The 15993-nt window shown below is 49.0% G+C and overlaps 1 protein-coding gene across 2 annotated transcripts in view; it reads right to left on the bottom strand.

Moving 5' to 3' along the window:
- The window catches only part of GRIK4 (glutamate ionotropic receptor kainate type subunit 4), a 355193-nt gene that overhangs the window by 100044 nt on the left and 239156 nt on the right, over positions 1–15993 (bottom strand). For both annotated transcript variants that reach the window (XM_031652867.1, XM_031652866.1), the window contains 2 exons: positions 14860–15012; positions 13835–13939 (listed from right to left, as the gene is read on the bottom strand). In XM_031652867.1, coding sequence (XP_031508727.1) covers positions 13835–13939; positions 14860–15012 — 258 coding nt within the window. The remainder of the gene's footprint in view (positions 1–13834; positions 13940–14859; positions 15013–15993) is intronic.

Genomic DNA, 15993 nt, shown 5'->3' on the forward strand with positions numbered 1-15993 from the left:
TCATATAGGTATTTAGGTAATTATTTGTTTCACACCCCTCTCCTGTACCAGAGTGAAGAGACTCTGTCTTGTTCACTATCATATGCCCAATACCTTGCATGAAATTGGCACTTACTACATATTGGCTGGATGCATGAATAAATTCCCCTTTGTGGCTCCAGCTTCCAGGGAAGTGCCTGGCCTATAAAGGGTGCTCAATAAATATCTGTTGAATTGAATTACAAAGTTCCTTTGGGCAAGTCATTTCTTTTGATCTTTAGTTATCTTACCTATAAAAGAAGGATATAGGTTTGCCCCTTCCAGTTCAAACAGGAATTCCTGAAAATGCTGGGTATATTTATAAAGTGAGGTAAATTTGCAAAGTGACTTGGGGCAGAGCCTGAGAGAGACAGGTTTATTCTTTTTTACTTTTGTGAGTGTCAGCAGCTCTCGTCTGAGCAGTTGTCTGAGCAGGCAGCCCCAGAAGGCCTCAGACAGGTGACGGTAGGAGGCGACGGGCAGCACTGCTTCCCTGGCATGAAGGTGAAGCAGGTGGCCACCGACATGAGGGATACAAGGAAGTCTCCTCTCCAATCTGCCACAAAACAGCTCCATGAAATGAAAGTAGTGACAGGAAGGGTGGAATAGATATGTGGAACCAAGAAACACAACTAAGGAAAAAGGAAAAAGGCTTTAGAAAGAAAGATTTCTGCCCAATAGATAGAAGAACTTTCTAAGAATAAGAGCGTTCCAAGATGGAATATACTGTTCCTGTATGAGTTCCCTGACACCGGAGGCACTCAAACAGACTCTATGATAATCCATTTGCAAGAATCCAAGCAGCCAATTAGAGTGCTGGCCTAGAAGACCTTTATTATTCTTTTTGACCCCAGGAATATAAGATCTGGATTCTACTTCTGCATCAGGGGAACCAGGAGAAAGGCAGGACATCAACAGGAAATGAAGCCCTTGCTCATTTTGAGAAAACAGGAGAGCAGCAGTATGGGGCAGTGAACGCAGAGAAAAGGCCACTGTAGGAAAACTTCAGCTACTCATACGTTTGCTCATTCCTGGTCTTCTCTCCTGGCTGAAACTCACTATAGGTGATTCTCATTATTCATGGTAGTTCTGTTCTATAAAGTTGCCACAAACACTGAATTAGGGAATACTGAACCATTTTTGTTCCTATGGGAAATACAGGGCTAGGTTCCTGTGAGCCTCTGGTCACATTGTTTTCTTCAATCAATCAATCAATCACTTTGTTTTACATGTGTTGCTGTTTGCAGACACCTCGCTTAATATATATTGTTGATGCATTAACATTAAACAACAGCAAGCCCACTCAGCCAGAATGCAGCTTACCTAACACATGTGCTTTCACTGGAAGGTACATCACTGTTCTTGTAGGTAGGAACACTAGATAGCACTTCAGCACTATGCTTAGGGGTCATTTTAAACAGAAACATTGCCAAGAAAAAGTACAAAACTAGACAAGATGTGGCATGCAGTGGACTGTGAGAAGGACACTTGTTTACAGTATGAGAGCTGAAAAAAGAAGACACGGTGCAGCCTTGTTCAGCCTCAGCTGGGAACGTGCACATCGGTGATTCCAATTTTTTGCTGCTCTGTGCATGTCTGCAAAAGCACTGTATTGATTTGGGGGTTACAAATAGATTTTAGCAAGTAGTCGAATTTGCAAACATGGAATCCACAAATAATGAGGATCAACTGTACTTGTCTGCTCTTGAATGTGAAGCTTGTGCCAAGACCTGCCCAGACTTCCATCCCTAATCCCCAGTGTCTGGCATAGGAAGCAGAATTTGGTCTAGCCCTCACTGCTCCTCCTGCCAAAGAGAATAAAACCACATTGGCTGTTCTCAGAGATTCCAGTGACAGCGAAAATAATAGGGCAGGAGTGGAGCTCAGTCCACCCCAGTCAGCTCTGACTAAAAATGCCACCCCCGAATGATGTTTGTATGAACTTAATAGACTTCCCAACTAGCCCATGGTTTCTGAAGTTAAATTTCCCAGAGATGAGCTGTGAGGATGCTCTGATCTTCTTTCTTTTTGGACAGAAGCACTAAGTGATTTCAAGAATTTCTGTTGCTGGCAAGGAGTGGTGGCTCATGCCTGTAATCCCAGCACTTTGGGAGGCCAAGGCACGTAGGTGACCTGAGGCCAGGAGTTCGAGATCAGCCTGACCAACATGGCGAAACCCCATCTCTACTAAAATGCAAAAATTAGCCGGCAAAAATTAGCCGGCTGTGGTGGCAGGCGCCTGTAATCTCAGCCACTTAGGAGCCTGACGCAGGAGAATCACTTGAACCCAGGAAGTGGAGGTTGCAGTGAGCTGAGATCGTGCCATTGCACTCCAGCTTGGGCAGCAAGAGTGAAACTCCGTCTCAGAAAAAATAAAAAATAAAAAAAAGAATTTCTGTTGCCTACATCACAACTTCCTTTTCTTTTCTTGCATAGTCGAAAATCTCACAGACTCACTTGTAAACATTTTGGGGGACGATCACATTGGCCTTCCTCAAATTGCCATGTGTGGAGTGCATGGCGGGATCCGTCAACATGAGGACTCATCTGCACACCCTGCTCTCACCTCCAGGAAGCTAGAAGGTATTTCGAATTAGCTGCTGAGGAAAGAATGTATCAGAGAGCTCAGGCATGCTGGAGATTTTTCATCTTGCAAGAAAATTACTGCCAAAGAACACGACACAGACAGGCCATGCCTGGCTTCATTTGTTAAACGCACCAGGTGGAGAAGGATCTTGGGAAAGCTGGTTGTATTAATAACAAAACTTTGCGCTCTGAGTGGCAGATGCCAACTGAACTCATGACTTTAATGAAGTGCCTGGGTGGAAGGAAGCCAGTTACTCGCTGTCCTTCTGGAACTCAGGACATTGAAGTCAGCAGAATGCTGGAGGGCAGGGGAGGACGCAACTTCTGAGCTTTCTGCGAGGCCTGAGCATGGCCCGGCTCTGCCCCTGGCTGGAAGCTGGCTCACAGCATGCAGCTAGCATGTGCGCAGGCCTTGCTGTGCTCTGGCTACATGGGAAATTTTTAGTTTTGGGGGTGTCAGCAGCGCTTGTCTGAGCAGGGCTCTGTCAGGCAGGCCTTTGAGGTGCTGGGATTCTCATAGGAGTGGCATCACAGCTTCTGCTTCCCTAGGCTTCACACCCAACCAGAGCCACCGCCAGGTGGAAGCAGCAAGGCTGCCACATTAGAGAGTGGAAAAAGGAGGGGTCAGGGATGGAGGAAGGAGAGAGGCAGGGGAGACAGAGGCTGTGGGGAGGCCATCCTGAAGCCCCGAGTGGCCAGCCTGGTAGAGCTGGTATGCGCCCTATCTGGCTGGCACGGGCCGGTCTTTGTGTGGTTACAGCCAGAGTGACCTGGCCCTGGGCATCTTGCTAGACCTCGCTTTGTTCTTCTGTCTGCCCTGAGCCACAGTAGAAGCGAGATTCTGGGAACACCACACACAAAGGTAGACAGATACATAGATAGTCATCTCTGTGTGAGATGACAGAACTAAAATTTGCAAATATAGTAGAATCCTCAAAGAACAGCTATAAACAATGTTTCATTTTGCTCTCACAATAATTTTATGATGCACATAAAGCAGATATGATGATGATCACCATCCCTGCTTGACTGAGGAGGAAATTGAGAAACAGAAAGCTAGAACAGAAACGGAGAGAGCTGGGACTCTGCCCTGAGCCTTTGACCATGAAGCTTTATGCACTTCCCAGTGCCCCACACTGCCTGCTGCTGAATGTGGCTCCCTCACCTCCCTGGATCCACCTTCATTCTTTCCCCAGGCCTGCCTGCCTGCAAACCCCACACCTCTGGCCTGTGGCCTGGCCCACCTCCCATCAGAGCTGACTGACGCAGGCTGCTTCCTGAGACCGAATTAGCAGGTCCGCCTCTTCCGCTCTTCCAGGCATGAGCTGGCTGAAGAGGCACGGAAAAGAGTCACTGGGAACTGGCAAACTTCCCCAGACTGATCTCAGGCAGAAGCGTGATCGGGCACATTATAAGAAATACATTTAAAATGCAGCACTTTAAAACCTTGTTCTTCTGCCCAAAAGCGGCCCCCAGCTCGAAAATTTAAGTAGCTCTAATTTGTTTGCCGGCTGATGTGTGAATAAGCTTCTGCAGTCAGTGAATTTCCCATCAGAGCTGATAAGCAGGAAGTCCCTGTGCTTTGGGAGAAAGAACCAGACTTATGTGGGCCAGGAAGGCAGGAGAGAAAATGCCCTTCAGGTTACACCCTGCCAAAGCCAGCTCATCTGCCCCTTGACCGTTGTCCCTGGAGTGGACAGGAGAGCCTGAGTCACTCATAGGAGAAAGTATTTCAGAGCCTTTTAGCGAAGTAGGGGAGCACTGTTCCTGGACGATGGCAAGAAATGGAAAGGGGGAAGATATCAGTGATTGGAGGGGCCTTCTGCTTCAATTTTCAAATTCCAGTTGTCAGCGGGGAGCTTTGTCATATGAAATCTCTCTTGAACAATGTGGCGAACAGTAGCTTTACAGAACTCTCACGACAAAATCCTCAGGTCCCCAGGGCTCTGGTGTCCCCATTGGCTATGAGCTCCTTAGGGCCTGGACAGCACATCTGTGTGCCCCCTGCACATCTCCCCAGGGCCCAGGGAGGTGGGCTGTGCACACACCAGTCCCTTGTTCACTCCTGTCTTCGCTCTCCAAGCCTGCCCTGAGCACCACTCTCAGCTGGCTCAGGGAGCCCCCAGCACTGAATAATAGTGTGAAAAGTAGAGGGAGCACATAAACGGAGCTCTGGACCGGTGCTTGCAGGAGCTGGGGGGTTAGGGAAGCCTCACTGAGCTGAGTTTTGGAGACGTGAGTAGGAGTAGCCAGGTGAGGCATGGGAGTGGGTATGGGTGCACTGGCACGGGCATGTGAGAGAGCCTGGCATGCCTGATTGCCACAGCACCTAGTATTGCTGCAGCAGAGTCGGGAGGGCCAGTGCAGAAGAGGGGACTCAAACATATGCAGCACCCAACACCTGTCATCCTGAAAGCAAATGGGGGCCGCCGAGGGCTTTTAAGCCCAGGAATGATGCTCTCACAGATGTGTTCTCTGGTAGGAAAGATGGACTCGCTGACCTCCAACTCTTAAGAATTTTTGACATTCTAGGAGATGTTGTCAACTATTTTAAACCTCATTCCAATTCCCCTTCTCCTGGATCCTTAATTAAAAAGAAGAAATAAGTGACTTCTCAGTAACTTTCAAAGCAGCCCCTCAGCCACCCATCTCTCTTTCTGCTCCCTCCACCCGGATCTGCCGCCTCAAAGTTTCCTCATCAAAGGTAAAGTCACTCCCACTGGCTCTGGGGGAATCGCCTGTCAAGTGGCCTTCCCAGCTGGCCCACAGAGGTCTATTCCCAAGCCGGAGAGCTGGCACTCAAGGCTGCCGATTCCCAACAATCAAAGCCGGCTCCAGCGCTCTGAGCCAGGCTCCGGCAGAAGCAGCTTCAAAGGATCTGCATATTTATGGTAAATTCCTTCCTCAAATTGAAAATGCATTAGATAGTAGCAATCACAGTACTCTCAGAGCTACCTTCCCGCTTCCACCCCGCAACCTGTCTGAGCCTTAATAGTCCTTCTCCTTAGCGCAGAAGGGGCTGGAGCTATGATGGGGTCAGCTCACAATACAAGGGGCTGGGGTCAAGGGCACAGATGCCGGGGGTACCTCTCCATGGAGAGCGTGAAATCCTCCTCACTATTCTTCCATGCCATGTGAAGGCAATGTCAGTGCAGAATGTCATCTGACAGGCAGGGCGCTTTGATGGTTTTCTGTTGTTCTAGGTTTGTTTGCTTTTGAAATGGAGGAAGGGGCCTGGGTATGGGGACAGGAGTGGCTCCCACCAGAGAAGCAGGTCTGCTAAAATTCCCACCAGAGCAACAGAAGCTATTTTCCGGAGTTCTTGGCTGCACAGGGTCACGATAAGAAACGCAGCTGCCTTTACGTGACTTCCGAGTGCAGCAAAGCAAGTTCCACCGCTGCCAACGCAGGAGGATCCCGACTCCCCCGGAAAGGGGGCAGAGCTGCCTCTGTGTGGGCTTCTGTCAGGCAGGATGGCAGGAGAGGAGATTAAAGAGAGGCAGCCTGACCTCCTAGCAACGGGTGGGACCTGCAGAAATTTCAAGGAGTTGGGTTGAATTCTCTGAGCCTTCTAAAGACGACACTGGATCCCTGAGTTCTTGGTTTGCAAGGGTGACTCGGGAAAGTCATTTCATTCATCCTCCTCCTCGGGTTAGAACTCAAATCAGCCCCTTGAAAGCTGGGTTGATATAAGCTTTGGAAAACAAAAGTCTGGCTGTCAGCTCACAAGGCTTATTACTGGCCCTCTCCTTCGCTGCCTTGCCAGTTTCTCCAGCTCTGTAGGAACAGTGTGAAATAAATCTGTGGTCTAAGGAAAGTGTGGCTCAGGTCTAATCTCTATGAAAAGTTCACAGGAAAAGAACCCTGCGTATCTGGTGGGAGAAAGGTAAGTGGAATAGTTAATTGATCCCAAGGCCCAGAGTTCAGAATGAATAAAAAATTGGAAAACAAATTCCAGTAAGAAAGCTAACGCGGCAAATAGAAATGTGGTGTTCAGTTTGAGGAAACTCATAACTCTCCAGTGCTCTCAGCTCTGCTGTTCAGCCCCATCTGGAGTGTGGTGTTCAATGTGGGCCTTGTGTTTTAATAGACAACCTAGACAAACTGAAAAGCACTAGTGGTGAGAGACGTGGCAGCCATGTCATGTTGGGAACTGCTGCCTGAGAAAGGAAAAAATGGAAGAGCATGACAACATCAGGCCTGTACAGTAAGACCTGGCTGCAATTGTTGTCTTCCCCAAAAGATGATGAGCTCTTGGGGGAACCATGATTCATGAATCTTGCATTCCCAGCCCCTGACACAGAGAAGGTGCTTGAAAATTCTATGCTAAATTCAGGCATGAAAGAGTAAGTGAATGAAGTAAAATCAAACTTTTGAAAAACATTTGAAGAGCTGGTAAGAAAGAGGAAGCAGACTGTTCCTATTACGGCAGAATTAGGAGGCAGATTTTGACTCAGTGCCTGGAAGAATTTGGAATGTGTCCCTTGAGAGGCAGTGAATTCCTCAGCCCAGGACATGCTCAAGGAGAGGCTGGGTGGTCATCTCCTTCAGGGGAACAATGGAAAACGTTCTTCCGCTGGGTTGGAGGAATCCATGAAGGGCTTGAAGGTCCCTTCCAACATGGTCTGGGGCAATTCTGTATAGTGGAAAGACCTTGGACTTTGAAGGCAGCTGTACTCAGACCCAATTCTTAAATCTGGCACTTACTGGCTGTATGAATGTGGATACATGACTTCCTCTCTCTCTGTCTCAATTCCTTCACCTACAAGCTGAGAGAATAGCTCTCCTGCAGGGTTGATGAAATGACGAGAAATTTTAAATACATACGTACACCACTCAGCACAGCACATCACGTAGGTGACAATAAATGTTAGCGATTATGTCAGTAGAGCCGGCTTTCTATGTAACCACAGGCAAGCACAAGACTGTGCCATGCAATTCTAGTTCGGCTAATTCTTGGGTTCACCCAGGTCCAACGCTGGGAGGTTACGACCTTCATTGCTCAGAGAAATGAAACTGAGGTATCCACATAGTGATATACAGTGAGCCAACAGAAAAAGTTTAGATCTGCATCTTAAACTAGGAATAGCAAACCTCAAAGGCTTAATTAGAGCCTGTTAAGCCATTTCCGATCCTCAGATGAAAGGTGCGCTCATCTTGTTACAGCACTAACAAAGTTGCTTGGGGGCTGCTCAGAATCTCTGATCTTTAGACCAAGTTAAACGAAGGAAATTCAGGGTCTTCTAATGCTGTGCTTCCTTCTTTCCCAGCCTCTTCCAAAGATTTCTCCCAAATCCAGAAGGGAGACTATACTTTCCTAGTACTGTCCAGGCCATCTTCCGTGTCATGAAAAGGGAGGATATGAGATGGACAATGGAGATCTTGCATGCGCAAAAACTGGGCGGCGGAGCTGAAACAATACTGTCAACTTCTATGCCCATAAGCCAACAACTGGGAGATGGTCCAGGTTCAGAAATGTCACTGACAGGGCACAACAGGGAACTGTCCCTGACCCTGCAGTCTCCAGCAGAAGCTCCACAAAGTCAGTCTCAAGACTGAAAACCCTCTCCGAACAGAATCAAAACAGTCATTTTAAAAATAGTAGAAAATAACCCTGAGTTCTGACAGACTATTTTTAAAACGGTAATAATCCTTTAATCAGCCACCGGCAGAGAATGCGGTATTTGGTTCGGATGTTTTACCAATTACAACCCACCAGGTCCCCGCGTGAGGCTTTCTAAATAATCAAAACCAGCTCTTAATGGTCACTCACCCAGACAGGAAGAGAGAGAATAAAACCAAGCCCCAATGAGAAGACGCCATTCCTAAGGCACGCCCAGCCCAGCCGGTCATCAGGACCCAGGCGCTGTCCTGGTTTGCAGCAGGTGGCAGCAGAACAACAGACCCGGCTAAAGGAGTTTGATTTGGGGTTTTAGGGATTCCAGGAAAGTGAGGAATGGCCAGGAGAGGGGGAATCCAAGAGCACAGGCTTTGCAGTTGGACAAGCCTGAGCATAAATTCCAGCTCTGCCTGAAGTCCTTGCTAATAGCAGGACCAAGTTCCTTCCGCTCCCTGAGCTCCCGTATTCTTATTGGTGGAATGGGAATTTATCTACCTTGAAGGGCTGTCCTCAAGATTGGAAGCGATTTGTGCAAAGTGCTCATGTGATGTCCGGTATGCAAAAAGTACTCAAAAGATGTTATTTCCCCTGCTCCTTGTCCCTTTCTCCTTCCCTGCCCAGCATCACCTTGAATGGAATTGGGAGAGTATTCGCACAGAGATATTGACATTCCTCCCACCCTGGAAGAGAGGCCCAATTAATTATCACTCCCTAAACCATTTCTTCATCCGGTAATAAGCAGGGGAAGGACACCTGTCAAGAGGCAAAGATTGGGCGGTGATTGGGAAGGGACCTGGGGACCAAAGCTGCGAAGCTACATCTGTGTCCATGATACACCACGCACAGTTTTCACTTGGTACTCACGGCACCTACACCAGACAGGGAAGCAGCAGGACGCTCACTAGATTTGTTGAAAAAAAAGAGGGGGCAGGACATAAAGAGAATAATGACCATCCACTTTACAAGTCCAATCAAATATATGTGTCCCTTAGAGTAGTTGAAGGTCAAAGCACATCCTCTTTAATGGTCACTTCTGCAGCAGATTCCATCCAACACTGGCTCAAAAAGATGGGGGTGGGATGTGGAGAGGTCAAGAAAAAAATCTCTGTGTAGAGGCTGCAGTTCACGAACACTCTTCTACTAGGACAGTATTTGTCAAAGGATAGTCTGTGGACCACCTGCACTGTTATCATCTATCTTGGTGCTGGTTAAAATTATGCGGATTTCTGGAATATATCCTGTTTTACTAAACTGGAATTTATAGCTGTGAGGCCTGGGAGTGTTCAATTTTTATGAAGCACTCTCAGTCATTCTGGTGCACGTATATATTTGAGAAGCTTCGCCCTGCACTGCTCATGTGTGCCGCTGCCGAAGAAACTGCAGCCGCTATGGAGGATTCAGGGCACAATCCCTTGCTGGCCTGGGTCGGGGGCTGAAGGATGAGCCCTGGGGGCTGGGGCTGATGACGCTGTTTCTTAATAACTCAGGCAGTCCTCTGGCCTCGGGGCGAGCACAAGCCAGCCTGAGCAGCGGCTGCTGGAGAAGCAGAATAAAGATGAAGAGGCACTTGGAGCCTAATCAGCTGTCCTTCAAGTGGAGAGTGGGATCAGGGCTACCAGCCAGCTCTGCCACTGCAGGTGTCTCTTGATGGAGGGATGCTGGAAGTGGGCTCTTTCCCCAAAGCACTCACAAAGCAGGGCTGAGGTCTAAGGGGAGTGTTTCAAAGCCTGGGATCAGGCTTTCTATGGAGTGAGCATCATGTTCTCCTAACTGTTCCTCCACTGTTATCATCTCCACCCCCTTCTCCTGTCCCCGTTTTCTTTCTCCGCTTACCACTCCTGACACTATGTCACATATACATTTGTTTGCCCACTGCCTGTCCCCTACTAGAATACAGGCTCCACAAAAGCAGCCGCTTTCTTCGTCTTAAAAAACCTATACCTAGCAGAGAGTCTGGCACATAATAGGCACTCAACAAAGATGTCTTGAAAGAATGAATGAATATTCTTCACTTCACATCCTCCAAGCACATTGGGACTCAGAGAAAAGTGTGTCTGACAATTTCTCCACAGGCTGGCAGCTTCACCTATTCAGGTAATTAGAAGCCTGAGGGCACAATCTGAGTGTAATAACCCAAATTTGCACTTATGGTTTTCTATGTCAGGCTCCCTGGACCGACCATGAGCACTCTCTCCATGCAAGGGCTGAATCTTTTTCAGCTTCGTTTCCCCCAGGCCCAGCATGGTACCTGATGCATAGTGTACGCTCAATATATGACTTGTTAGATGAATAAAATGGCCATTTTGTGAAACGCCATCCCCGTAGTTTCTGGCTGCCTACCTAACCCTGCTCCCATTTGAGAAATTATGCAAAGTGGTAGCTGTTGGCCCCAGCATAGACATTTTGGCTCTGGCCCAGAGATACGAGGCCTTGCTGAGAGTCAGCAGCAGGACTCTGGGCTCCCCTCTGTCTGGGACACTTTCCTTTTACTGCCTCGCCTTCCAAGAAGGGTGACCTGACCTCGGGACCCAGCATAATTAAGATCTCCTAGAAAGAACTCCACTGGACTTCTAAGGAGGGTTGATCGGAGCCTATCAGATGTGGGGACCCAGAAGCAGGAGGCAGATGTGACAGGGCCTCCACGGGGTAGGGCTTCATTAGAATCACCTTGGGGGCTTGATGACTGCATCAGTTCCCAGGGCCTATCATAGGCCTCCCCAACTAGCCTCTTGTGAGGTAGAGTTTTAAAATCTGTGTTTTTAATGCATTGCCAAGGCGATTCTGATGCATAATTTGTTGTAATGGTTAAGGACTTAGACTTTAGAGGTAGATCTATTATTTGGGTCCAGTAGTTCTGTCGTACTGTTTGTTCAAGGATAAGTCACTCAGTCCCCCTGAGCCTCAGTTTCTTCAAGTATAAAACTGGGACTAATAAAAAAGTATCTATTTTGGGTTAAAAGAGAATATATATATGACACACTTAACATGGTATAAGGCCCATGGCAAGAGCCTAATAAATGGAGGCTACTATGATGATGACAATTGCCGTGGTAGTGATGATGATATTGGTGGTGGTGGTTGTGGTGATGACAGTAGTGGTGGTGGTGATGATGACAATGGTGGTTGTGATGATGATGCTGGTGGGGATGGTGGTGGTGATGATGGTAGTGGTGATGGTAGTGGTGGTGATGATGATGGTGGTGTTGGTGGTGGTGATGGTGGTGGTGGTGGCAGTGGTGGTGGTGGTGCTGGTGGTGAGCATGTTGGCGTGGTGAATTGTAGTGGTGCTGGTGGTGAGCATGTTGGCAGTGGTGGTGGTAGTGGTGATGCTGCTGGTGGTGGTGATCGTGGTGGTACTGATGGTGGTGGTGATGATGGTGGTGGTGGCGGTAGTGGTGGTGATGGTGGTGGTGATGGTGATGGTGGTGGTGGATGGTAATGGTGGTCGTGGTGGTGATGGTAGTGATGGTGGTGGTGCTGGTGATGGTAGTGGATGGCGGTGGTGGTGATGGTGGTTGCTGTGTTGGTGGTGGTGGTGATGGTGGTGGTGGTGGTGATGATGGTGGGGTGGTGGTGTGATGGTACCGGTGCAGTGGTGGTGATGGTGATGCTGGTGATGGTGATGGTGGTGGTGATGATGGTGGTGATGGTGCGTAAATATATCCTCCATCATCCCTATCATGTCATATCATCATCATCGTCATCATGTCGTCTCATCATCATGTCATCTTCATATCTGTCATCATCATCATGTATCATGTCATAAATAAAAATGCATCATGTCATGTCATGCATAAATAAATAAATAAATAAATAAAATAAATGCGTAAATAAATAAATAAAATAAATAAATATGTCGTAAAATGCATGTCTAATAAATATAAGTAAATAAATATCATCGTAAATAAATAATGCATGTCATAAATAAAATAAGTAATAATAAATATATAAATAAAATAAAATAAACTATATTAAAACCTAAATACAAAAATAAAATAAATATAATAAATAATAATAAAATTGAGGTAGTGATGGTGAGGTAGGTGGTGATGGTGATGGTGTGGTGGTGATGGTGATGGTGGTGGTGGTGATGGTGTGGTGGTGATGAGAGTGCTGGTGGTGGTGGTGATGGTGGTGGCAGCGGTGGTGGTGGTGGCAATGGTGGTGGCGATGGTGGTGATGGTGATGGTGGTGGTGTGGTGGTGATGATGGTGGTGATGGTGGTGGTTTTGGTGGTGATGATGGTTGTAGTGATGGTGGTGGTGATCGTTTGTGGTGGTGATGGTGGCGGTGGTGATGGTGGTGATGGTGGTGTTGGTAGTGGTGATGGTGGTGGTGGTGGTGATGGTTGTGTGATGGTACTGGTGCAGTGGTGGTGATGGTGATGATGGTGGTGGTGTGGTGGTGGTGATGATGGTGGTGACGGTGGTGGTGGTGATCGTTTGTGGTGGTGATGGTGGTGGTGGCGATGTGGTGGTGGTGATGGTGATGGTGGTGGTGATGGTGGTGGTGTTGATGATGGTGTTGGTGGTGGTGGTGGTGGTGGTGGTGGTGATGGTGGTGTGAAGTGGTGGTGGTGGCGGTGGCAATGGTGGTGATGGTGGTAGTGATGGTGGTGGTGATGTGGTGGTGTTGGTAGTGGTGATGGTGGTGGTGATTGTGGTGGTGATGGTGGTGGTGGTGGTGATGAGTGGTGTTGGTGGTGGTGATGGTGGTGATGGTTGTGTGATGGTACTGGTGCAGTGGTGGTGATGGTGATGATGGTGGTGGTGAGTGATGACGAAAGTGGTGAGTGAATTGGTGGAAGTGATCATTTAGTGAGTAGTGATGTCGTGAGTGGTGGGTAGGTGAGTGGTCGTAGTGATGGTGATGGGTGTTGGTGAGGTAGTGGTGATGGTGGGTGAGGTGGTGGTGGGTGGTAATGATGGTGGTGGTAGTGGTGATGGCGGTGGTGGTGATCGTGGTGTGGTGGTGATGGTGGTGGTGGTGGTGGTGGTGGTGGTGATGATGATCATGATGGTGGTGGTGGTGAAGGGTAATGGTGGAGAATGAGCAAAGGAGTGGGGAGCTGAAAGGAACTATGAAGGACAAAGAAGCGTCAATGGGCAAACAGGGGCAATGGGAAGGGGCTGTGCCATTGGCATGGGGGTGGGAGTTGTGGGTTGGTCAGAGAAAGAGGGCAGACAGGAGACACCCAGCCATGCACTCCAGAAGGTTTCCTTGGCCCACATGAGATACAGTCTCTGCCTTGCCAGCAGGCTCCCTGGAGTCTAAATGGGCTCCAGGATTAGGGTCAGACTCAGGGAGTAAAATCCTCCCTGGGAATTCCTCCCTTACATGACACCCCCTTGCCTCCCCTTTCATCCCAGTTCTCTCCCTCTTGGTATTTTGCTGGGGGTGTAGTCCCTGAGCCACAGTGACTGATCTGGTGGCAGGAAGGGGGAGGCTGGTGCAGGCCAGGAGCCTCGCCCAGGATCCAACCTGCTGCTCTTGGGGATAACTGGGAGTAGGAGGCCATCCAAAACACCAAAGGCATCCATGAAATGGGCTGGGGTCAGAGAAGGGAACAGAGAGGAGGACCTGCCATCACCACGGCACAGCTGTGCTTACCTGCCGAAAACCATTCCTTGTGAACTGTAAGATTTTCAAGGCATAGTTGGACCTCTGGCCTTTGCTGTTGAATTCAATGTGGCCGGTAAGACCTTCCAATTCTACCTGTCCAAGAGAGAGTGAGTTACAGCACCAAACAGGCCCCAGGTGACACTTGCCCCCAAGCAAGATTTCTACACAGGGGCTACTTAAGGATGCCCCGAAGAGGCAAAGCAGTTAAGATCCTTCTCCTGCCCACCCACAGCCAAGGCATCTTGAGATGACAAATGTGATGTCTGCAGAGACAATTCAGACTTGGCTTGGCCTGGAGTAGGAGAAGAATGCTTCCCCAATAACGCCAAACCAACTGCACAAACCAACCCAGTCATGGTGCTAACTTGAGCTCACATTCCTCTCAGCCCCTCCTCCAGGCCCTTGGCTGTCCACAGCATTCATCCTTTCTGGGCAGGCGCTCACCCACCCCCAGGCCCACAGGAAGTCAGGATGACTCTCCACCTAACTCTAAATGCAAAGTCCGAGACATTGTGCTGCAGCAGGCCTCTCTGACAGAAGTCTTCCGTGTGGGGTAGAGATCCACATTCATCCACCAGAGGAGGCATGGCTGGGGAGGACAACAATGGGAAACCCAGCCAAGCTAGAAGTCTTGAGCCTGCAACTCCCACTGGGATGCCAGTCTCCAGCAGCACCACCCTTTCCCAGCTGTGTGGAGCTTTGCTGAGAACACTGCTGAGCAGACAGGCCAGGTGCTAAGTCTGGAATTCAGGGGCCCATTAACAGCATAAGGCTCGAGGGCTGTTGCCTTCTGAACAAACTTCCATGGATTCTCAGTGGTTATTGGGGCTTAGGGAACAAATGTGGCTCATGATCCATTCAACTGGGGTCACTAGAGAACACTGATTTATCCGGGGCTGTAATAAAAGGCACATTTTGGGGAAGCCTGGAGTTGAGGGACTATTGTACCTTGAACCACGTGTCCCACCCCACCAGCCTGGGCACGGCCCTGTAGGGCCTCAGCCGCTCCTCACCATGCGCAGGTAGTTCATGAGGCTGGTGCCGTGCTGCCAGATCTGGGCCGAGCCACAGGACAGGGGCTTCACGCCGATCTCCTGGCTCCGGTTCAGTTCCTGCACCGCAGTCACCACAGCATAGACAGCATCAAACAGCAGGGCCGAGGAGAGCTGGGAGAGGCCGGGAAGCAGGCAGAGGGAGGGAGTGATGGGTGTAGAGGAAGGAAGGGAGGGGAGGGAGAAAAGAAGAGGACGGAAGAAGAAAAGAGAAAGCGAAAGAAAGGGAAATAAGAGTGCATCTTCATCGCCCTTGGCCCACGTCCTGTCTCTGGGCCAGCTCTACTGCATCCAATAGTCAGGTACTCACCCAAGACACATAATGGTGGCAAAGGCTGCTCTGAGATTCAAGCCTTGACCTGGCCCTTTGGGCCCCAAATGACTTCAAGTGTACCCTTTTTTCTCTGCTCCAGGGAAACAAGCAACTGCCATTGCTCCCAGGAATCCTCAAGAGGCGGGTAGGGCTGCTTATGTCAAGAAGAGAAAGGAACCTGGCCACTGCCCCCCATCTGCCCATTCTATAAGGCTCAGTTGAAGGTCACTTCCTCCTACAAGACCCCACGATATTGTTTCTTCCTAAATACGCCTAATATTAGTCCACTTTGTACTGTACAACTTGATGAGTAGGTATGAAGCACACGGTAAGTTCAAAGCCCAAAGATGAGTAGGAGCCTATTCCTGTGATTACAGCAGGATGGGGAAGGGAGATATGAGGAGACAGGGCACGAATAAGGGGAGCATGAGACAGAGTGTGGCAGGTCCACAAAGGTCTTGCCAGGGATGGGTTCCAAAGAGGGAAACATCTGGTTGGGCAATCGAGAAAGTCTTTCATGGAGGATGCTGCACTGAAACTGAGCACTGAAGGATGGGGAGTTGCTGGCAAGAGGGAAAGGCATTCCAGAGCATGGAACTGCAGGAACAAAGACTAGAAGGTGGAGAGTTGGACCATTCCTAGAGGGAGGGGAGGGGAGATAAGGGGTGGGGCTGGAGAAAGCAATCCATCGGACACGTGACAGGGGTCATGCCATGCAGGGCCTGAAAGTCAGGGAAGAGGTCAGCACAGCTGTGTGCCCACGTTTTCATCTTCCCTATTAA

The sequence above is a fragment of the Papio anubis genome, chromosome 12 (genome assembly GCF_008728515.1).
Source record: "Papio anubis isolate 15944 chromosome 12, Panubis1.0, whole genome shotgun sequence".
NCBI lineage: Eukaryota > Metazoa > Chordata > Mammalia > Primates > Cercopithecidae > Papio > Papio anubis.